The 24,364-nt window shown below is 41.2% G+C and overlaps 1 protein-coding gene across 2 annotated transcripts in view; it reads right to left on the bottom strand.

The window, feature by feature from the left end:
• Positions 1-2,589: 2,589 nt before the first annotated feature.
• The window catches only part of FHL5 (four and a half LIM domains 5), a 38,870-nt gene continuing 17,095 nt past the window's right edge, over positions 2,590-24,364 (bottom strand). Inside the window, exons 2-6 of one of the 2 annotated variants that reach the window (XM_050949340.1) lie at positions 19,382-19,549; positions 16,646-16,820; positions 11,803-11,972; positions 9,488-9,674; positions 2,590-5,166 (exon numbers count right to left, since the gene is read on the bottom strand). In XM_050949340.1, the coding sequence (XP_050805297.1) occupies positions 5,015-5,166; positions 9,488-9,674; positions 11,803-11,972; positions 16,646-16,820; positions 19,382-19,549 (852 nt within the window). In that variant the 3' untranslated portion in view covers positions 2,590-5,014. Of the gene's footprint in view, positions 5,167-9,487; positions 9,675-11,802; positions 11,973-16,645; positions 16,821-19,381; positions 19,555-24,364 lie in introns of both variants that reach the window. The other variant, XM_050949339.1, reaches the window with a different exon arrangement.

Here is a 24,364-nt window from a genome sequence, read left to right on the forward strand (position 1 = left end):
GATTGAGCCAGAAAAGGGGGACCACTGTGATAATCTACTGCAGCAGTGCTCAAACTTCATTGCACTGCGACTCCCCTTCTGACAACGAAAATTATTACTTGACCCCAGGAGCGGGGATGGAAGCCTGAGCCTCGCTGCCCCAGGCAGGGGAAGGGCTTTGGCCCCGGGGCCCAGCAATGCCTTCCCTGGCGACCCCATTAAAATGGGGCTGCAACCCACTTTGGGACCCCCAGTTTGAGAACTGCTCATCTAGTGTGATTTTCTGCATATGTCATGCCATAGAATTTCACCCTGCATCAATGTATGGTTGAACTAGAACATCATTCAGACAGCATTGAATAGATGGGCCTAAACCACATCATTAGAGTTCCCCCCCCCCCCCCCCGCCACACAACTAAATGATGTGCAGATCCCATATCCAGTGGTTATGGTCACATCAGGTGATTTGTCAATTTTTATTTTAAGATTCTGTGGGTCTGTTGACATTTACCAGTGGGCTAATTTCTAATCAGTCATTGAACATTTTTAGAATATCACCGCATACATGTCCATTGCTATATTGTTTTTTTAGGCTACACAACCTACTTCTATGTATGGTATCCTGACTCTTATCAAGATTCTGTATCTCATGTGTAAGAAAGGAAAGGAAAGGCAAGCAGCTGGAGTAAAACAGAAAGCCAGAAGCAAATCAGAAAATAAACTCTGATAAAAACTCTCCTAGCAGAAGACACTAAAAATCTAAACCAACACCACATTAAGCAAAAAAATCAATATTTTATTGACTAGAAAACAGAGAGTTGTATACTTGTGGTTAGTTATTATCCACATAGATTTTATGCTATTGCAATTTGGCACTGGCCTATTTTCATAATAGTGTACTTTTCTTTTTGTCTTCTTAATGTAATTACCACTTTCAATTAAATAAGGAAATGAGATCTTAATGCAACTGAGGTCAAAGAAAAGACTCCTATTAACAGCAATAGACTTTGGTTCAGCTCCTAAAAGGACGCAGTGGCTCCTGAAGTTAATGGGCGTAAGATGTGCTTTACAACACATCAAAAGTGTGGTAAATGGTACAAAACCTGCCCTCAAGTATTTCATTGCGCCATTCTCAATGGCTCAGTATAATGATAGTTTAATGACATGAAAGCATGGAACAAAGGGAAGGAACATTTGTAACACTAATCTACTTGGCCTTTATTATAGACATTTTTACTTTAAAAACTCAGCAAGCAGATTAAATCCTCTCAAAGTGACATAAATGAGATATAGGAACAAAACTACATTGTTCTCTTGGCCTATTTATTGTAATGAAAATAATATTATTAAAAATTATTGCTATAATGCTGGTAAATGTACATGGCTCTTAACAAAATGAGTAAGTCATGCTCCTTGTTCTAAAGCATTGACAGTCTTAATATAGACAAGGCAAACACATAAGATAAGGCATTAGATCACAGTTCAAAGTGAGAGCAAGGAGAAACTATTCATGATGAGAAAGATGGATGGATTTCTGGAAAATGGGTTTTCAGGAGAAGCGAGAAGTGGCTTGGCAGACAGGAAGGTGACTCTCAAGCCATGTTTACACTAGGAAAAAAGGTGTATGTACTAAAATCCTAGTTTAGACAAAGTGTAACTCACACACGTACAGGATGTGGTGCTCTGTCCCATCTAATGGCACCAAGACCACTTAAAGAGAGAGATAAAATGAGGCAGCTCTACAGCCTTAGCTAACAGGCAGTTGGCTTTTAGCTCATGCACTAAGCTCCAGAAGCCCCAGGTTTGATCCTGTCCACCGATGACCAGGGTCTGACAGTGTTGAAAAGGCAGTTGCGGTTTTAAGATAGTGTTTGGAAACTATACATTAGCGCTCTGATTGAGGGAGCTCATTGATTCCGATGGTAGATTAAAGTGTAGTTTTATTTATTTATATCCTGAAAAGATGATGAAGCAAAAAAAAAAAAGTTTAACTAAAACTAGCTAATTTTTGTAAAGGGGCTGTAGTTCAGCTCTGCAAATCACTAGTCTTGGAACAGATTTTTATTTGTTTGTTAAGAAGGGATAGAAGCCTTGATGCTTCAGAGCATAAACCAATCACTCAATGGTAGGCAGGGCCAGATTTAGGGGCAGGCAACTCAGGCGACTGCCTGGGGTGCCGAGCTTGCAGGGTGCCAGACTTGAGGTGCTGTTTTTGTTGTTAGCAACAAAAGGGAAAATAGAATGTTTGAAGTAAAATGTTTCAAGTATTTCGTATTTGGATTCACTAACTTTCTAGACCAGGGTCGGCAACCTCCTGCATGGTAAGGTTTGTTTACCTGCCTCGTCCACAGGTTTGGCTGATGTTCACCGCTCCAGGCAGGGGTGGCTCCAGGCCCCAGCACGCCAAGCGCGTGCTTGGGGCGGCAAGCCGCGGGGGGCACTCTGCTGGTCACCGCGAGGGCAGCAGGCAGGCTGCCTTCGGCAGCTTGATTGCAGAGGGTCCGCTGGTCCCGCGGCTTTGGAGGACCTCATGCAGGCATGGAGGTCCGCCAAAGCCGCGAGACCAGTGGACCCTCCGCAGGCAAGCTGCCTTTGGCAGCTTGCCTGCTGTACTTGGGGCGGCAAAAGGCCTAGAGCCACCCCTGGCTCCAGGCCAATGGGGGCTGCAGGAAGTGGCACGGGCTGAGGGATGTGCTGGCCACGGCTTCCCGCTGCCCCCATTGTCCTGGAGCGGTGAACCGCGGCCAGTGGGAGCCACGATTGGCCAAACCTGCAGACAAGGCAGGTAAACAAACTGGCCCGGCCCTCTAGGGTGCTTACCCTGGCGAGCCACATGCCAGAGGTTGCCGACCCCTGTTCTAGACTCTTCTGGACCTTTATACAATCTCATGGAACCTTACAGACTTTCTGATAACTACATTTTCCTTGAACTTTCTAGAATGTTGTCAGCCATGTCCTTGAGGGGGTATATAAGGGGTGGGGTATTGCCAGTCAGTCAGTGAGGTATAAGAACAAAGTGAAGTGAAGTGAGGGCCTAGCTGTGATATTAGTTGTTAGTGGTAAGTGAAGCTTTTTGAAGCTCAATCTTATTAAAACATATCTTTGATCAATGATGGCTGACGACAGACACATCGCTTGCTATTCTATTGCTTAAAAATGCCATTGGCCAGTCTTTGGAGCTCTCTGGCACGGTGCTTCAGTTTGGGAAGGCAAAGGTAAGAGAAGCAACCTTTTGTACTAAAGGACTAGAGTTAACATTCTAAGGCTGTCACCTACTGTAACATTATTTAATACTGGTCCACCCAGTGTTGGTGCACAATTCAATTTCTTGAAGTTAGTACATTTCAATTATTCTTAAAATTAAAAAGATTCTATAAGATTAGAGGAAATGATTTTTATTTGCTTATACATGGCAGGAATAAATATAGATTTAGAGATCCTAGCATGCAAATTTATTGTCTTATATGACAGGGATAAATCATACATGGAAATTGTGCATCAAAGTTGTGAAATGGGCTACATATGCAATAAAAAAATAAGGTATTAAAAATTTAAAAAATCAAGGGAGAGGGGGGCACTTTGCCTGGGGTGCCATTTAGTCCAGGGCGTGCCCTGGTGGTAGTTTATTAGTAAGAAATTACCAGGATGGGCAACATACACTATAATTGTGCACCCTGGATTTTCTTGCATCTTCATCTGGAGCAGTTGGTGCTGGCTACTGCTGGAGTTGAGATATTGAATTAGATGGGCCCATTGATCTGATACAGTCTGGCAATTCCTCCTTTCCTTAATCATAATGCATGAAAAAATGTAAAGAAATCTTTCTCCCCCATGTTATTCAATTTATATGTAGTTCTTAGTAATGTGTCCTAATAGATAAACAGAAATTTGTTACTACGAGCAATCATGAAGTGGAAGTAATGAAAATGTCACTTACAGACACTTTTTCCAAAAACAATCTATGAATAGTATCAGAGGGGTAGCCATGTTAGTCTGGATCTGTAAAAGCAGCAGACAGTCCTGTGGCACCTTATAGACTAACAGTCGTATTGGAGCATGAGCTTTTGTGGGTAAATACCCACTTCGTTGGATGCATGTAGTGGAAATATGCAATATGGACATAATTAATTGCTTGGCTAAGCCCCACATTTTTGCAAACTGCTTAGTTAACATTCAGTATACTGAGAATCAGAGAACTGGAAAAAGTGAGTAGGTCGTTGATTAAGCATAGTGTGGTGCGAAGGAATTCTGACTTGCAACTTGGAGCAAAGATTATACAGCTTTTTAATTGCCCTATAGTGTATCCAGCGGTGTAAATTATGGAGGAAACGGCCTTCTGTCCCCTCACCTCACCCTCTTGGCCATGGAGTGGACTCTTGACTCTCTCTGCTGGTGGGCAGCCATTTCTCCTACTCCTTTCTGTCTTTCAAGGTGGAGAAGTAGCACCCCCTCTGGAGTCTCCTTTCTGTACAACAACCCCCTACCGTCTGCACGTAGCGAAATGACTGCTTTGGCAGCAGCCTCCTTTGTCTGCCCAGCAGCCTTGAGGCACAGAGAGAAGGGGGACATTGTTCAGATTAAATATTGTGGCCCAGTGGGGAATGCACCACCACCACTTTCCACCTGAGTGTCTGCATCAGTAGAGTACTGGTATAAGTTTTCTTCAATGAGATCATCTATTATGTCTTCCAAATACAGATTTTTCATAGTCATTCTTAGATTATATAATATAAAATGCTAAAGCTCCCAATAGCAGAGTGCACTGTTTTACAAGGACACACATACTGTATCTCCATTAAAATATATATATATATAGAAATTTCTTTGGAAATGTTTTCTTAACCAGAACTGTGTAAAAATCTTTTTACAAGATATAAGGCATGCATGTAGCAGCTGAGCACTGTGACAGAACTGAACTGCTGTTGGAAAGCAACTTGAATGATTAAATAACTCTTATGGACTTTAAATGAATTTCTGACTGCAGGGTAAGGAAGTACTTGGTTACAGCATGCGAGAATAATGCGTCTCTCGCTAACTATGCAGCCGAACCACATTCACGACAGAGGATGTCATCTTGCTGGGTGAGAAATCCATGTCCCACCAGCGAAATGGAACATTTCACACAATTAAAGCAGTCACTGTGCCACTGGCGCTCTTCAAATGAGATAAATTTGGCACCTCCAAGAGCTGAAAAAGAAATTAGAAAAAAGGGAATTCAATATATTTTAGAAGAGATCAGAAATAGATTGTTTTTTAATAGAGCATGTTGTCTTCGTTCACACTGATATCTACAAGCATCCTACAGTTTGAAATAGCCTGTAGAAATAGATATGCCCAACATATATATGCACAGTAGGAGCTAAAAATTAGAGATGGGAAAACCGTTTACAACAAAGCCCCAAAGTGTGAAACACCTGTTTTCATATCCCATTACGGCCTCTAAACATGGACCTGGCTCATCAAAACATCCACTAAGGTTTACAGATATTTCCAACTACCGTGCACCCAGTTTCCAGCAAACTGCCATAGAAATCAGAGGCAACATGTACAGGAGGCATGCAGGGTCTAGTGCCTGGGCCCAGCTGCCAGGGACAGTGGCCAAACATGCCACGGGGAGGTGCAGTGGGAGAAGGACAAAGCCTCCCACCCTCTCAGGTAACATTTGCAGGGAGAGTGCAGTGGTCCTAGGCTGCGTGCAGGTCAAGGGAGGAGACATGTGAGGTGTTCACATGTCCTCCTCTTTAGATTGTGCCCCCCAGTATGAGGAGGCATGAGTCATCTATGATAGAAATCATGGGTAATGTGTGAGTTGTGTGGCTCCAGTGCAAAACCAAGTTTAATTCAGACATTTCAATTTAGTGCCTGAGATTTAGGGCTTTTCATAGTCCAGGACTTAAACTGAAAGTCACTAGATTTGAGCTATGTGAAACACAAGCTCCCAGAAAAAGCGTACCCTTGGGTATACTGGGGAATTGTGGAACTCTATAGGTTAACATATTAATTAAGATTTTTTCTGTCTCAGATATTCCTGAATCTGTTCCTGCCCCCCACCCTGTAATCTTATCACAGCAGACTGAATTTCCCCTCACTTTCCTTGAGTTATTTATATGAGGATCAGACATCTGTAATTAGCTGGCTCCATTACACTTCATCATTGGGCTAGAGGAGTAATAGATTCACTACTAATAGTCTCAACTAATGGTCTCAGAATAGTCAGAGTGTTAACCTGACATTGAATTATAAAAGATTTAAGCACACTGGGCAAAATCATGATACAACTTTTCCATGAGTGGCAAGATCTCTTACTTTGATAAATGTGCCTTAGCTGCACAGAACAGTTAATTCTAATTAACCTACAATTGTACTAGTTTTATTTTTAAAAAACCTGATTACTGCAATAATGTATGATATGTTTGTGTGCCCACTCGAGGATACTACTAAGTGTCTCCTCATGTATCCTTAGGGACCTGAGTCACTCAACTTCATTTTGCAGCTTTTTCCACTCCAACAATGTACAAGACATTTATATAAACCACAAGAGAAGCTCTTTTAGTACATACAAATAATGTAATGCTTAGCATGTACCGAATGATACATGATTTACATGTTCCAACAAGGTATCTTGCATGTAACATAGAGGAGAGCTAGATTCTGTCTTCATTTACATCTGTGGCACGCCATTTAGTAGTAATGAGGTTTAAATGGATGGGGTTGCATTTACTTAGCTAAGAACAGAATTTGGTTCATGGAGCTCATTTTCATATGGCTGTGAGCCTACAGACTGTCCCTTGAATGGGGTAAGTTTTATAACAAAGAGCTTTATAGAGAGAATCAAATAGATTTTGTTTCTTTCATTTGAGTGCATTAGAGGATGAATACAGGAGAGCCTCTTTTGTGTCACAAGACACCAGGGGACAGATCTTCTGCTGATGTATATTGCCCTGGCTTCACTGAAATCGTCTTCCCATCACTGGAGCTATGACAATTTACACCAGCTGACGATATGCCCTAGCATGTGTGTATATATATGTAGGTACTTATATGGCTGCTTTAGTACCTTACAAAAATGAATGAATTTATCCACCCTTGTGAGGTACAGGTTATTACTATTCTAATTTTGTATATGGGCAGTTGAGGCCTAGAGAGAATAAGTGGCTTACCCAGTATCACACAGGAAGCCCGTCAGAACCAGGAACAGAATCAAAATCTCCCATGTCTCAGTCCAGTGCTTTAACCACAAGACCATCCTTTCCTCCCTATTTAGAAGAGGAGTAAGAAAAATGATAATCTCCACCAGTTTGTCTACACTGCAAAGAACTTGTGGCACTGAGTCTCAGAGCCCAGGTCAATTGACTTGGGCTTCTGGGTCTCAAGCTGGAGGATTAAAAATAGCGGTGTAGATATACCCTTAGAGATTATCAGTTTTCTTACTCCTACAGTAGATAGAGAGGAAAGGATGGTCTGTGTAAATCCACCATTTACTCTAGTTGAAATGTGCAAGTGACCAGTAGCCCATGCTACAGAGGAAGGCAAAAAGCTCTCATGGTCTTGCCTGAGCATTTCGGCAAGACCCACCAGCCAGGCACCTAGGAAACAACTCTCTGTAGTAACTCAAAGCCTTCTCAATGTAGTGACCCATCACTGACCATTGGGGATATTTATTACTAGCAGTTTCAGATCAGCTATGTATCTTTGTAGGCAGTCTCCTCATACCATCCCCTCCATAAGCTTAACAAGCTCAGTCTTGAGGCCGGTTCATTTTTTTTCCCCCACTGCTCCCCTTGGAAGGCTGTTCCAAACTTCACTCCTCTGGTGGTTAGAAACCTTCATCTAATTTCAAGCCTAAACTTGCTGATGATCAGTTTATGTCCAGGTGTTCTTGTGTCAACATTGGTGCTTAACTTAAATAAATCCTCTCCCGCCCTGTTATTTATCCCTCTGATACATGTATAGAGAGCAATCATATCTCCAGTCAGCCTTCTTTTGGTTAGGCTAAACAAGACAAGCTCCTTGTGTCTCCTCTCATTAGGTGAGTTTTCCATTTCTCTGATTATCCTAGTAGCCCTTTTCTGCTCCGGCATCAGTTTGAATTTATCATTCTTCAACATGGAAGATCAGAATTGTACACAGTATTCTAAATGAGATCTCACCGATGCCTTGTCTAATGGTACTAACGCTTCCCTGTCTCTACTGGAAATACCTCGCCTGATGCATCCCAGGATCATATTAGCTTTTTTCATGGCCGCATCACACTGATGGCTCAGTCATCCCGTGATCAACCAGTACACCAAGGTCTTTCTCCTCCTCTGTTGCTTCCAACTGATAAGTCCCCAGCTTTTAGCAAAAATTCTTGCTGTTAGTCCTTAAGTGCATGACCTTGAAGTTTGCACTATTAAATATCATCCCATTTCTATTACTCCAGTTTTCAAGGTCATCTAAATCTTCTTGTATGATATTCCAGACCTCCTCCATATTGCCAATATCTCCCAACTTTGCATCATCCACTAATTTTATTAGCACACTCCCACTTTTTTTGCAGAGGTAATTAATAAAAATGTTAAATAAGATTGGTCCTTAGATGGATCCCTGAGGAACTCCACTAGTTTCCTCCCTCCAGCCTGACAGTTCAGCTTTCAGTATGACTCACTATAGTCTCCTCTTTAACCTGTTCCTTATCCAATTTTCAGTTGGATTAATCCCCATCTTGTCCAATTTAACTAATAATTTCCCATGTGGAACTGTATCGAGTGCCTTACTGAAATCCTTGTAGAATAAATCTACTGCATGTCTTTTGTCTCAAAAATCAGTTATCAGTGGGTATCTCTACTCTGCAATGCAAGCCCAAGGTTTGAACTCAGGCTCAAGCCTAACCCCCCTTCTGTCCACACACAAATCACACTAAATCAGGGTTTAGACCCAGGATCCCAGGACCTAGACCCAGGACCTCATGGGGGCAGAGAGTCTGAGCCTGAGTCAATCTGGGACCCAGGGTTCACACCCTACTGCTTTGCAGGGGAGCCCTGCTGGACTTGTGTTCTGTGAGTCCACCAAAAGTATTCCACAATCCCACAGGCCGAATTTCTTTGTCCTCTAAGCAGTAAATTTTGGTGCTCAGACAAGTTTTCATACGCTGCACCACGAATGAAGGACTAGATTGGCCATATTTTTGAAAAGCGCTAGGAAGTCTGGGATATGGGTGGTTGAAGTCGGGCCTATATGATTCCATGTAGAAACTGGAGCCCCAGATTGGGACTCAGGGTTCAACAATTCCTAATCTAGGTTAAACTCAAACTCTAGGTTAACAAACCCAGGGGCTTATAACACAAGTTCTGCTAACAGTGTAATCATACCAAGGAAGTGTTTTTTAAGCAAACTGATCATTAAAATTCACAATAAGTGAAATTATTTAATTACAAGTGGAATTTTTTGTGTTTATTAATAGACATCTGACCTGAGACAGCACTGATAACATTTCAGTGGCTGGTCTACTTTAAATGGTTAGACTCACCAGTAATGGGTTTGTTACAGGCTGCACACTTCTTTGCATAAAGCTTTCTGAAGCAGTCTAGGCAGTATGGATGATCATCTTTGGAAATGAACTTTTGCCCTGACAGCTGCTTCTTACATCCAGCACACAGAAAGCATTCTTTGTGCCATGACTGGTCGTGGTATGTCACTCCACCAGTAGTTATCATCTCATGCAGCAACAAAAAGCAAATAAACAAAGAAATGAAAGCATGGACAACAATCTATAGCAATCAGCTAAAACACCAAAATGCTTCATTATTTCCACAATTCAGATAACATTTGAGCTCTAGTCTAAACTAGGAATTCCCAAGGTGTGTGGTATTATTTAAAATAAATCCTCTTATTTCTTTTCTCTCTGCCATATATATATATAGAGAGAGAGAGAGAGAGAGAGAGAGAGAGAGAGAGAGAGAGAGAGAGTCTCAATTGTTTTCAGTTTGGTTTTTAATCTTCACTGGGCCTGACTGATATGAACATGCAGCTGCATAAGTCATTCATGTTGGTTCCATAGCAGGTACTTATATGGGCCCCAATTGCAGTAGTATCTGTGCACTTCCCCATTTCTAGTGCATTTATTATCACAACACCATATGACGTAGGAGAGAGCTGTTATCCCCATTTTACACAGACACTAAGTGACTTGTCCAAGGCCACACAAGAAATCTGTGAAACAGCGGCAACAGAATCCAGGTTCTCCAACTCCCAGGTTAGTACCATGACCGCTGGACCATCCCTTTTCTATTTAGAATATTTAGATATCCCCTTCGGGGCAGGTGATATCTCCAAAGATGGAGGTGGTGGATATAGTAGGCCAGGGGAGGCTGAGCCTGCCCAAACAGCCAGGCTGCGGCCTTGCCTACGCTCCGCCCCGAGGCCCTGCTCCCATATTCCACTCTTCCCCTGTGGCCCCGTCCATGCTGCTCCTCTTCCTGGCCTTGGTCAGCCTCCCCCCTGAAGCCAGTGAGAGCTAGGGTGGGTGCGTTGGCAGGTGGGCTAGTGCTTGGGGCGAGGCCGTGGGGTGGACCGGTTGGCAGCCTGGGGCAGCTGGGTGGGCTCAGGATAGCTGGGGCCAGCTGGCTGGTGGGCCAGTGCTGGGGCGGGCCACCCAGTGGCCCTGGGAGGGCAGGCAGGCCAGAGCTTGGGCCAGCCGGTGGACCAAGGTGGGTTGGCCGGTGGCCTGGAGTGGGCAGTAGGCTGAGACTCAGGGCGGCTGAGGCAGGGCTCCTCCAGCCATGGTGGGGGGCTTGGGTATCCAGCAGGGGAGGAGGGGAGTAAGAGATGGGGCTGGGGGTAGCCTCCCCGAAGGGGCGGGGGGGTTCATGGACCTCCCACGTCTCTAGGAGTATGTCTACACTGCAGCTGGGAAGGGTGATGCCCAGCACAGGTAGACAGACTTGCATGAGCTCTGCTCAAGCTAGGTTGCTAAAGATAGCAATGTGGAAACTGTGGCATGGGTGCAGCAGCTTGTGCTAGTCGCCCAGATCCAAGCCTGTCTAAGCTCCCATGGGTAGACTGAACCACTACCTGTGCTCCGAAGTCCTCACTACTATTTGTAGCACACAAGCTCAAGCGGAGCCAGTGCAAGTCTATCTACATTGGCTGGGAATCAAACCTCCTAGATGCAGTGCAGACACACCTTGACTTGGGTTAGTATGGTACTTAAACAATGGGGCTACTTCTTGATTGGGAGCTCTAGGTGCTACTGTAAGACCAATAATTAACCGCAGCAGAAGCAATGAAGACCCTAGGTTTGGATGGTATGAGAATTCTGTTCATTACAGGCTCATTTTCAACCCCTCAGCAGCTCTTAAGCGACTTCTTAAAACATTTTCCAAAATATTTTATCTTGACTAAGTAAGAAATAGGCAGAATAAGTAAACCTTATAGTAAAATGTTCTTATACTCTTTAGCAGAGCAAAGCACACAGTGTGAACTTCCATTCTGCTACACCAGTTATCCTCCTATCTCTAATGTGAAACTATCAACTTTATCAACTATTAAGATTAACTTCCTGGTGCCATCCTGTGAAAAGATCACTTGTATGCCATGTGGCTGTGCTCTGCATTTCCTGCTGTTTCATGTAGGTTCAGACTGGAAACCTCTAGGTATGTATAATGTATGTCATTTACAGAGGTTATTTTAACCTTATAGTTTTTGTAATCAAACTCTGCCTATAGTGTCCTACTGTGCATATGTTTTAAAATTGGTCTACCTTGTCCAGAACTGCATTAAAAAGAGTATAGTGGCACCTTATAGTGTTCTAGCTCTTCCCTTTGGTTATGTTTGGTTAATTACCTTCTTGCAGGAGTAGCAGTGGTGAGCAAACTGCTTCTCAAAACATGGCACACAATAATTCTCATTGTCTTTGGTAATCAAAGGGTTTGTTCCTAATGGTTGCCGGCAGTACTGACAAACAAAACAGGTTTCATGCCAGCAACTTCCTTTAAATTCCATTTTACGAGACCCTGAAAAACAAAACACACATGTGAGTCCCGCTGAAGTGATCATCTTGCAGAAGGATAGCTCTTCCCACCCAGCCCCATCCAGCTGAACTTGCATAAACTGAGATTTTAGATTTTTTTCTAGTTTCAAAATATTTTAGGATAGGTTCTTCTGTGACACACTGTATTAATTCCCAAAAGGTTTTCTCTTGTCAGTCATCCCAGTGCCCTTCTATCCTGTGCTCAAGCAGCACACTTGATTGAGCACTTCACTTTCACAAACTGGGGATTATTTTGCTTAGATATTTTCGCACGCCCATGAATTTCTCCTACTTTTGAGGTCTTTTCACTTACACAAATTTCCTCCAATTTTCTTATGTCAGGTCAAACTCCTTTGCTAATGAATACAAGTCCTGCATAAGTAATCTCATTCAATCCAGGCTGGCATTCGTTTCTCTTCAAATTCATTTTAACTTCTTTGGCATGATGCAGAAAATGACAGTCTCTTAGTGTTGCTGATCATTTTCACCACAGATCACTAATAATGTTTCCACCCTATACAGATTGTCAAAGGTTCAGGACATGATGGTCTGGTACATCTCAGGTGCTGAGGCAATCCCCAAAGGAAGCTGCCTATATAAATATCTATCAAAGGAGATTTGAAAGCTCAGAGTTTTGCACTTTGTTTGTTGAGTCAGATCTGCCAAAACCCTTGCTTTTGAGCCCTTGATTACCATTGTCCCCCATGCCCAATTCATCTACAAAGTCATAACCCATACACACCCATGTACTATAGTGATTCTTTCAGTGACTCCACATTGCAATTTTCCCCTTCTCCTCTGGCAGTGCCTCAGTGCTCAGAGATCAGGGACCTCTAATTGTCCCCCACTGTAGGGGAGGAATAGACATGCTCCAACAGCAGGTGATGCTGCAGGGAGGAGAGTGCCCACATTTTGGATGGGGGAGAAGCTGCTGAGTCAGTTTTGCTTTAACATCATTGGATTGGAGTTTCCCCTGAGCACTTAGCACTCACCAGAGTGGGTAAGAGAACAGGTCTTGCTGACCCTGTCTATTGGGGCTTATCATCCTGAAGTTAGTAATCAGAAAAATAAGAGATGTTAATGGTACACAAGGGAGAAACAGGAAAGCTTGTCACCCTGCCAGTGTAATTTAACTTTTCTCTACTATTCCCAAATGGAGCAGAGACTGATAACACTCATGCCATTTTTTATGACAAACTATAGGGCAGTTTGTAGTGTAGAGAAATAAGCAATAATAAAGGACAATTGTGATAAGACCACTAAAGTCAGCCCTGGTCTACACCTAAAATGTAACTTAACATAGCTACAGCACTTAGGAGGTGTAAAAATTACATATCCCTGAGAGATGTAGCTATGCCAACCTACCCACTGGTGTACACATGACTAGGTTGATGGAAGACTGCATCTGTCAGTGGGGCTACTGCTGCTCAAAGAGGTGGAGTTAGTACATAAGAATGGCCACACTGAGTCAGACCAAAGGTCCATCCAGCCCAGTATCCTGTCTGCCAACAGTAGCCAATGCCAGGTGCTCCAGAGCGAATGAACCTAACACGTAATGATCAAGTGATCTTTCTCACCATCCATCTCCACCCTCTGACAAACAGAGGCTAGGGACACCATTCCTTACCCATCCTGGCTAATAGCCATTAATGGACTTAACCTCCATGAATTTATCCAGTTCTCTTTTAAACCCTGTTACAGTCGTAGCCTTCACAACTCCTCAGGTAAGGAGTTCCATGGGTTGACTGTGCGCTGTGTGAAGAATTTCCTTGTATTTGTTTTAAACTTGCTGCCCATTAATTTCATTTGGTGGCCCCTAGTTCTTATATTATGGGAACAAGTAAATAACTTTTCCTTACTCACTTTCTCCACACCACATTTTATAGACCTCTATCATATCTCCCCTTAGTCTCCTCTTTTCCAAGCTGAAAAGTCCTAGCCTCTTTAACCCTTCCTCATATGGGACCTGTTCCAAACCCCTAATCATTTTAGTTGCCCTCCTCTGAACCTTTTCTAATGCCAGTATATCTTTTTTGAGATGAGCAGACCACATCTGTATGCAGTATTCAAGATGGATTTATATAAGGGCAATAAGATATTCTCCGTCTTATTCTCTATCCCTTTTTGAATGATTCCTAACATCCTATTTGCTTTTTTGACTGCTGCTGCATACTGCGTGGACGTCTTCATAGAAATATCCACAGTGACTCTAAGATCTCTTTCCTGATTAGTTGTAGCTAAATTAGCCCCCATCATATTGTATGTATAGTTGGGGTTATTTTTTCCAATGTGCATTACTTTACATTTATCCACATTAAATTTCATTTGCCATTTTGTTGCCCAATCACTTAGTTTTGTGAGATCTTTTTGAAGTTCTTCACAGTCTGCTTTGGTCTTAACTATCTTGAGCAGTTTAGTATCATCTGCAGACCTTGCCACCTCACTGTTTACCCTTTTCTCCAGATCATTTATAAATCAGTTGAATAGGATTGGTCCTAGGACTGACCCTTGGGGAACATCACTAGTTACCCCTCTCCATTCTGAGAATTTACCATTTATTCCTACCCTTTGTTCCCTGTCTTTTAACCAGTTCTCAATCCATGAAAGGATTGAGAACAGAATCAACAGAAAAAATTCCTCCTGTCTCTGTAATGTGTGCCTACACTACAGGGTCATAGCACCACAGCACTGTAACTACATTATAGTACAGACAAGTCTTTAGACATCACCCTAATCATTTATTTATACTGGTGTAGTTAAAGTAGTATAACACCCCTGTACAGATGAGATTATGCTGGCATAAAATGTGATTATATTTGAGTATGCCTACACTAGGGAGACTATACTGGTAGCTACATCACTGTAACGATGTCAATACAACTCTGAAGTGTAGATGTAGCCTATGCTAATGGCTGGGTTTTTTCTGTCACTGTAAGGCCATGTCTACACTAGTGAGCTTATAGCAGTACAGCTGTACCGATGCAGCTGTGCAACTGTAAGATCGCTCATGTAGCTGCTGTATGCTGATAGGAGAGAGCTCTCCCATAGACATAATAAATCCACCTAAAGGATTGTTGGTAAATATGTTGGCGGGAGAATCTCTCCTGCCAACATATAACTGTGCACACGAGCACTTATGCCAGTGAAACTTATGTCGCTTGTGGGGGAGAGAGGTGCTTTTTCACCAACATAAGTGACAGTGTAGACATAGCCTAAGAACATCACCTTCTCGAATGATAGTAGCTTGGTTAACAGAAGCGTTCGGTCAACCAGTCTACACTGGGGCTTAGCTTTGCCTAGTATGTTGGTCATGGGTGTGGATTTTATTCACCTCTGACCGATGTAGATATTCCAAATTAACTTTTTAGTGTAGACCGGGCCTTGTTTATGTCTGTAAGGGAAGGGAAACTATAGCACCTTTAAAGTAGTATAACTTCATCCACACTATGGGTTTAACCAGTAAAAAACAAACCAAAAATCAAATCCCTAACCAAAAGAGCTATACCAATACAAAAACTGTGTGTAGACCAGGTCTAAGTATTTTGGAAAGAAGGTCTCCTGAAAAATTAGCCAACCCTCCTTTCCCATTGGGTTCTCTTAATGTTTGCCAGATCCTATTTGTTAATGCCCTAGACCAGTGTTTCTCAAGTACCAGTCCCTGAGATTTCCCTGACATAGTTTTGGAAGGGAGTGAGCTGTGTCTGATATCAAAAAGGTTGAGACACACTGCCTTAGACAAACCAGTTCATCTTGCCACATATGGGCTGCCATTGTCTCTTCAGTTGCATGGTATTTTCAGGGAATCTCCCACTATTGAGTTAGCAGTGAATCTGCCCAGATGATGCAGAAACACCACCATGGTAAATCCTGAACAGAGCTGGTTGAAAAAAACAAAGTGGTTTAGTGACAAATTTTAGAAATTCCAAAATGGTTTAAGTTTTGCAGGGTTCAAAGTAAGACTAATTTCCTGTGTGGTTTTTTATGATTTTTTCCCCTCTCTAAAGCTGAAATCATTTTTGAAACTGGTTTTCAGTAAAAAAAAACTAAACTAAACTAAACCCAGTGTTTGGTAGATTAAAAATGTTGATAATTTTAAGACATTTAATCTGATATAAATTCAAGTTAAAACTAATCATAGAAAACATCTTGAAACTTTTCTTTAATTTTTTTTTCATCTTTGAAGAAGCCATTTTTCAACAACAAAAATTTCCATGCAAAATAACCCTGTAACCAGGTCTGATCCCTGAAGGTCTAGATGACACTGTGGAAAAACACAGATAGTAGCGTTCCCTACGCTCATACTAGCACTCCCACTGTAGCAAGTCTAATTGTAATTTTCCTGAAAATTGCCAGTGTAGGCAAAGTCAATGAGTCTATGTGGGCAAATCTGATTCTGTTTCAAGACTGTAATATTATTTCTTGTGGGGTGTAATATAATTACACATGCAATGTTAGATCACAGAAGATGAGCATGTATCCGCCTTCCTTCACCCCACTGACTGACAGAAGGATTAAATGAGGGGAGATAGTCCCCTGCATGCTGTACTGAAAGCCAAGAAATTATACTTTGCAGCTTAACTATCCAAGTGCTTGCATTTAATCAAAAGTGCAATATAACCATTTCATAGAGATAGCGAAGAGTCCTTGTTATCTTACCAGGCATAATGACCTTCTGACAGTGGAAGCACTTTGATGAATACTCATTAGAATAACACTGAGTACACAGCAAGAGCTCATCCTTGGCAGCAAAAGGCTTTTCCACCAAAGAGCGATTGCATTTGGCACACTTGAAGCACGCTTCATGCCAGTGACGGCCTTTATAGGCGAGATCCTTTGAGAGAGAAAATACATGTTAATGGAAAACATTTGTTTACCCCCACAGCCCCACTTTTTTTTTTTTTTTTAAAGCTAAACAAAAACCAGTTGGAGAGTGACTGGACCAGTGGCTTGTGCCACTGCCTGGAGGGTAATTGTCAAAGATGAAAAAATCTATCCAGAGTGGAAAGACTCTCAGGATATTCTGTAGCTCCCTTTTATTGGCCACAAAGAGCTGTTTTGTTCAGGCTATAGTTGATACTCCATACCCCCACAGTTGAGAAGTATTTTTTGTTTAATGTAAAGGATGACTTTGTATTTTAAAGGCAACCTTCCCGGGAAACAAATGGGTTTCATCCCTTTAATAAACACCACCAGACTTTTTTTTTTCTTGAATGGTCTCCACATGAAAAACTCATTACTACTACTACTACTTTTGTTTTTCTTCTTGGAAGAGTCTATGGACAACTGAAGAACTGAAAGGGTTATGGCCTCACAGATGGCAAGCAAGTGAAACCTGTTTAACTGTGGGAGGAGGGAGTGATTTTTACTCAGACTATTAAACCCTTTGCATTTGTTTGTTTTTTGTTAACACCCATTTAACTCAATCACCCTCTAAAAAGCTGGAAGGAAAGATTTTCTTTTAATAATTCAACATGCTTAAGCACTGAGAAAGCTAAGAAGATACATACAAGGGTTTCCCTTTGTTTCTTTAAAATCAAGGAAGATATGGCTTAACACTCTTGACATTTCTAAGGTTAAAAAAAAACAAGCAGAAAAAACGAACAGCTAAACAGCAACAAATCCTATAAGAAATAAGCCATATCCTTCCAGGTCTTCTTTCCAATGAAAGAAGCACAAAAGGACACAAATTCTATCCCTTTTATTGCCCTTGTCAGTCCCCCTTAAAGTAATAAAAAGGGAATTAAAATACATAAGACTTGATTTTAAGAGGTGCTGAACACCTACCGCTCTCTCCAAGTGCCTATAAAACAAAAACTGTTGTCAAAGAGTAGCCTGAGGGGGGGAAAAAAAAAGAAAAAAAAGGAGAGAAGAAAAAGGCAGAGAGCTGGCCCCTTAATTCTGTGAGGAACAACCAATTGTCAGCCTAAGGGGGCAATTTTTTTAGTTGATTGTTGTACCTTCTTCATTTCACTCCTATTATATTTTCATCTTGGCTTTTCCTGTCTCTCGGGCCTGCTCTATGCCTAAAACTTAGGCCAACGTAACTATGTAGCTTTTGATCATCTTTAAGTTTTTGGGTTCATTTGAATATGAAATTCAAAGTGAAGTGCAGGGGTGTGAGACGGAGCCAAAGAAAAAAGCTGACAGATGCCAGCTAACTGCATCTACTTGGGATCTCACAGTTCTAATTAAAGTTCTAGAAGGGGCCTAGATTCAAGGAAAGCAAAGTCCAGAAAGCTAAAGTTTGTTCTGTCTGATTGCGTCTATCATGGAGATTTCCTTTATGAGACAAGCCAGGCATTGTGAGATAAATAAGAAATTAAGCTGTCATACTTCAAATAAGATATTTTAATCAAAATATGCCCTCTAAAGGCATCTTGTTTACAAAAACAGACAGCATTACATAAAAATGATAATTATTGGTGCCTTCCAGCCAAACTCCTGTGTGTTGACTAAACATTTGCAACAGAAATGATTTATAGACAAAGTGAAGTTGTTTTTCACTTGACATCTCTCGGAAGTATTTATTTTAAAGTTTCCTGCAATCTTATCTATTGAATTACAGGGACAGCAAGAGAGGGTAGGGTGGGGAGAGAGTGAGAGATTGCAACTACTGAGAGCGCTAGAGTGAAAAGTAAATTTAAACAAGCCAAGATATCTCTCTACAATTACCAAGCCTTTCTGCCACAACAGGAACAACACTCACAACAAGCAAACACACAACCCCAAAGTTTTTATACCCCCTCAAAAGGGAGAAGAGCCAGAGACTCTAGGAGGTCCACTAGGGACTTTAGTATTGCTAATTGATTTTATATGGAAGGCACTCAGGTCCTACAATAAAGGACAGAGGTATAAAACCCTAAAATTGTTAAGTAAGGTAATACTTCATCAGAAGTTGATGATACTACAAAATATTGTGGAAGTGAATTAAGTAGTTCTACAGCTTACTGGGTGGACCCTCTCCCCTCCCCAGTCCCATCCACCAAACGGTGCAGTCTTTATGCAGGAAACTAAGTGGCAGTGAGGGATGGAATCCACTTATTAATATGGAGGTAGACCATAGATCATTATTACACTACAGAGTTTATTCAAGGCTTCTCCACCACTGCATCCACATAAGTGTAGGTCCTCTGGTCCCTGCCCCCAACGCTTCCTTCTGAAGTGGCATATGTCGAGTCAGCGTAGAACCCCCCTCCCTGGTGTGCAGGGATGCCGAGGCTCCATCTCCCTTTTGTACAACCACTAAGTCCAGGTCTCCCACACCTGTGCAAGGATTCTGAAGGCTTCTGTGGCACAGAGAGCCTTGGGCGGAACCCACCCCCAGAGAGGCAGATTTCATGCTCTGTGATTTAACAATCTCAATAAATACAGAAAAATGAACTAAATGCTTACCTTGGCATCACATTCAATGGGCTTCTTGCATTCTTCACAGGAGTTAGCAAATAGGCCATCATAACATGTAACACAGTAAGAATTCTCTTCTCTGAATGCATACCTCCTGCCAAGAAGGGATTCCATGCAGTAATGGCAGTGATTACTGGCCATATTTTGGTTCTTCAGCTGTTCTGAGAGAAAGGAAAAATAATAAATAACATGAATGAAACAGTTCAGGACCAAACAATCTCATTCTGTGAAATAATAATGCATTAGTGGTGCAGTGTAGAGCAGCGATTGCCCCAGTTACTTGCAATAGTTGGGATTCCTAACGTTGGAAGCATCTGGCAACAAAATGGCAGTCTTTAGCAATGCATAATATTCAGGAAGTGGTTGTCTTCATACCCCGAAACAAGAAGATTGCCTAAGTTTAGTTGTTTAGTATTTATACTGATAATCCTGGTGCCTGAAATCTGTTCCCTCTGTCATTAGTGTCAAAACAGATCAGGCAAGATGAGTGGAAATAAATCAATTTAAATTTCTTACCCTACTCCTCTCTTTACTCCTAAAAGAGAACTATTTTTGCAGTAAATGAATAAACCTTACCATTTGCATCAGTGGTATTACAGTCATAAAAGAAAATTGAGCAGACACAAAAAGGTGGAACACACTCCTGCATATTGAATGTAATTTGGGATGTCAACATTACATTGGAAAATCAATCATAAATTTGAAAGTGAGTTTATCCCCACACTAGCCATATTCAGAGGATTTAATTAAGAAGAAAACAAGTGGAACATAAAGACACAAAGCCTCATACAGAAAGTAACTAGGTTTGTGAGGTCCCCCCCAACCACCAAACCATATTGGAGAAAATGTTTTTATATAGTGCATTATGAGGAGTAGATTATCCAGAAAGTTCACACAATGTGGACAAAAGCTATTCTCTGAAATCAAACTGACTGTGTAGATAATAGAGCAAAGAGAAAGTAGGTTTGTGCCACAAGTTTTCAGACATCCACTGCCCAACATCAGCATGTCCCCAATTTCCTTGGCAGTTCCTTTCTTTCTGCAATGTGTCTTCCTTTTGGAAAACCCAGTGTCCACCTTGAACAGATAGAAGATGGACAAGGAACTCCAGGTTAGCTGGCCTGCACTGTGAAGATTATCTCTGTAATACTAAAATCAGTTACTGCGCAGGGAGATTTGAGCAGCCTTCATCCCTTGGATATCCTAAGAGAAAAGAGAGAGGGGGATAAACCAGATATAACCAACATAAACCCTGAATCAAACCAAGTTTCTTTCTGTTGTTGTGGGAAGAGAATAGTCTTCTGTTTTTCTTACATGCATCTGTATTGCCAAGTTCCACCCAGAACATGACTTGGACGTGCCCGAATACTGTGAGAAAACTCATATTTCCATGTCAACCAGTTGCAGGAAATACCATAAATCTTCTGAGAGCCCAATCTCATGCACTTTTCTTCCCTCAGTTTTACAAGCCAAAGAGGGTTTGAATAAGCATAGAAGCTTTGGTGTCTGAAACTTTGAACCTTTGGAGGATTGTGGGGAAGGAGTCTTATTTCAGTCTTGTTATTGCTAGTTGGATCAGCAATACTTTGCTAATATTGGGTCATGGTTCCTGGGAATGAGGGAAAGAGACTCCAAAAAGTTCACAGTGAAGCAAAACTCAGACATCTGCTGGACTCATTGAATTGCAATTTGATTAGCTCATGAGTAAGGACCATTTTGCTGTTAATGTCAACAATCATAAAGAGTTACAGCAGATTTAAGAAAACTAGGTCTCAAAGTATTTACATCTCATTGACTTCAGGCAGCCAAAACTGAGCTCTTGCACCAGTGAAGTGAGGAATAAGTTACAGCTCAGATGAACAAAATGCAAAAGGTGAAAGTAACAAAGAAAAGAATAAAAAGATATAACATTTGAGGAAGCAGTTAACATTAGAACTAGATCTATTCTATTCTGTGGTGCTCACTCCTATACTTTCTCATGCAACCACAGTGCAGCTCCGATATGCACTACAGCTTTAAAGAAGTGCTATTGCTTTTTTTTCTCCTTTCTTGAGGACTGATAGACATAATCCAAAGCAATATTTTAAACTTCAAGAAAGCATAACTAACGTCTATCCCCACTAGTAAACTCAAAGTCAAGGACTCTGTTTTTATTCTGTTCCCCAGGGGTTGTGTCATAATTGTGAAGAAGGGGCAGGGATGGAATGCTTATCTTAGACCAAAAATAATGGCTCCTTCATTTGGCACAAGCTGTGGAAAACTTGTTGTCCCTGCAAACTGAAGACATTTTTAGCTGAATTGATGTACTATTTTTCTAAATGCACTAAATCATTGCACTAGCCAGGACAGTGTGCAGTAAAAAAGTCAAATAGTCTATAACTCAAATCAGTGGGAATCAAGTGCTCCCTTAATAATATTACAGATTGATTTTATGTCCTGTTCTTGGATTATAATATAACAGGAGTCTGAAGCTGGACTTCCACATACTTGGGTCTCGTCAACATCCTCTTTGAGCACAGCAAGCAATAGCTCAACTGTAAAGACTGCCATGTGGCAATTTTTTAAGGTGTATCATCTGCTTTTGCATGTAGTGCAGCCTGTTATCCTAACACTACTATAGCAAACATAAGTTTGGGGAAGTGGGAACGATTCTGTAGATAATGGAGGGAGTTTATTTATTACCACCTCTGGACATGGGTCAAAGAATGCATCAATACAGATTCACTCAAAACTGATCTCAACTTACATTCCCCTCCAACCAAACATGAAATATGTTGAGCTCTTTGCCATGAATGTGATCCAAACATATGAAATATAGACACTACTCACAGCAGAGACATTATTGTTATTAATTTCATTTACCAGACCCTCAGCTGCTATAAATCAACATAAGTCTTGTGGATCTGGCTCATAAAGTGCAATTGAATTTTTATTTAGGTATTTAGTGTGACAATTAGTGGACTTACAGCTAATTTAGGTCAGAAGGTAATAAATACTGTCTCAAGAAAAACCATAGCTTCCTCATCAGAAGGGTTTACTAGTTGAGGAAAACCTAACTCTCAAAGCTAAAACTTTGTAACATGTAAGAAAAGGAAGAAAACTTGCCTGGGTAACTAAACTTAACAACAGGTTAAATATTTTGTGTAGTTTTCATAAAGTATCGCCCTAGTCCTGCATTCACTTGTGCTGTTCTTTTTGCACTAACAATTACTGAAACTGTAATGGGCATTTGCACAAACAATAGGGGTATTGGATATTAGCACAAACAAATGGATCTAAATGGCCATCTTATGCACAAAGGCTCCCTTTGCACGTACCTTTATTGGATGTATTGGTGCAAATGTAGACATGGAAAGGTAATTTTGACCCTTCTTTATGAAATTCTGAACTTTTATGCCTATTCTGTTGGTTTACATGCATGACTCCCATTAATATTAATAGGCATTACATAGGATATTGTTATAATTTACAAAAAATCAACCTAAGTACAAGAGTATATAAAAATGATCGTCTTATGTACTCATACCACTAGAGACTGATGCACAGAAACATGCACACCATGGGTAACTGGGTGCAGGGCCACTACATAGTCCTCATTAAAGCAAAGGTTAGATAAATTTAGGTGATCTTCCCTCACCTTTTGCACACCTACTTGGGAGGGGACATGCCTGTGGAATGGCAGGACTCTACACCCAAGGACATGGGACTGAGTTCAACCTCAGTCAGACAGGTATTTTGTTACTTGTTTTTGTTTGAGTCACAGCTATATGTGTCCTCTGAAGTAAACCCTTACTTATCTTTCTGATTTGTTTCTGCTAAGTAAGTCCATCAGCTTACAAAGAAACAACAGGGCATGCACTGATGAGCTATTAATGCACACTTGCAGTGCTTTGTGAAGCACAACGTGCACAGACAAATAATGTCAGTCTTGCTCAAAATGCTAGGAATGCACATCTGTTCAAATCAATGGTATTCAGCTATTATGTTACTGTAAAAAAGTAACCCCCCCTTCAGTTTTCTTCAAGGAGTGGTTCACTAGATTTTTAGGGTTAATCTATGCTGTACATTTCTCTCTCTCCAAGGTACTTATATGGCACCCATCACCAGAGTATTTTAATATATTTATCACATTATGCCTGTCTGGTAGTCAATTATTCTTATCTCCATTTTACAGATAGGAAACTGAGGCACGGAGAAGCTGTAATCTGCTTCTGATCACACACAAAGGCCATGGACAAGGGGGGGACTTGAACCCAAGTGTTTTTAAGTATGATGCCAGTGTCCTAACCACTGGATCATCCTTCCTCAATAAGCAATAAGAGAGACTTTATAGGTGAACCTATATCTGCTTTGGAAAATGCTGAAGGCAACATATCCCCTACACACCACAATCATTAAACAGCAGGGGCCACATCTTACAGCTTTTCCTCAAACAAAACTCCCATTGATGTCAATAAGAGTTTGCCGGAGTAAGAACTTCAGGTTATGGCCCTTGATAAACTTATACTATGTTTGCATACAAAGCAGGAATGATATGACAAAGAATGACAGTCTTTGCATACCTCATGACAAAGATGTGGATGATCCTTGTGAAGTATTTTTACCATAAGACAACAACAAAAAAATAACAAAATCCTATCTCCCTGAACCATCGCTTGCCTCAGCCCAATAAATAAATAATGTTATGAGCATCATGTAGTTGAAATGGAATATTTTTATGGTGTTTTGATCCTAATCTCTACAGTAATATGTTTACTTGAAGTTAGCTGAAAGCTAGGCTTTGTGTTTTGGGAGGTCAGATCAGAATTCTCTGGAGAACTGATGTTATGCACTCTCATGGAAGGAAACGCTGACTCCAACATTCTACCCTCTGGTTACTTGTTTCCTTGACACAGTAAAATGTTGAATTTTATGTATTTCTTGGGAAAAAGTATTTCGTTTTCTAGCTATTAGGGGGACAAAGGTAAAATG

This window comes from Gopherus flavomarginatus, chromosome 4 (genome assembly GCF_025201925.1).
Source record: "Gopherus flavomarginatus isolate rGopFla2 chromosome 4, rGopFla2.mat.asm, whole genome shotgun sequence".
NCBI lineage: Eukaryota > Metazoa > Chordata > Testudines > Testudinidae > Gopherus > Gopherus flavomarginatus.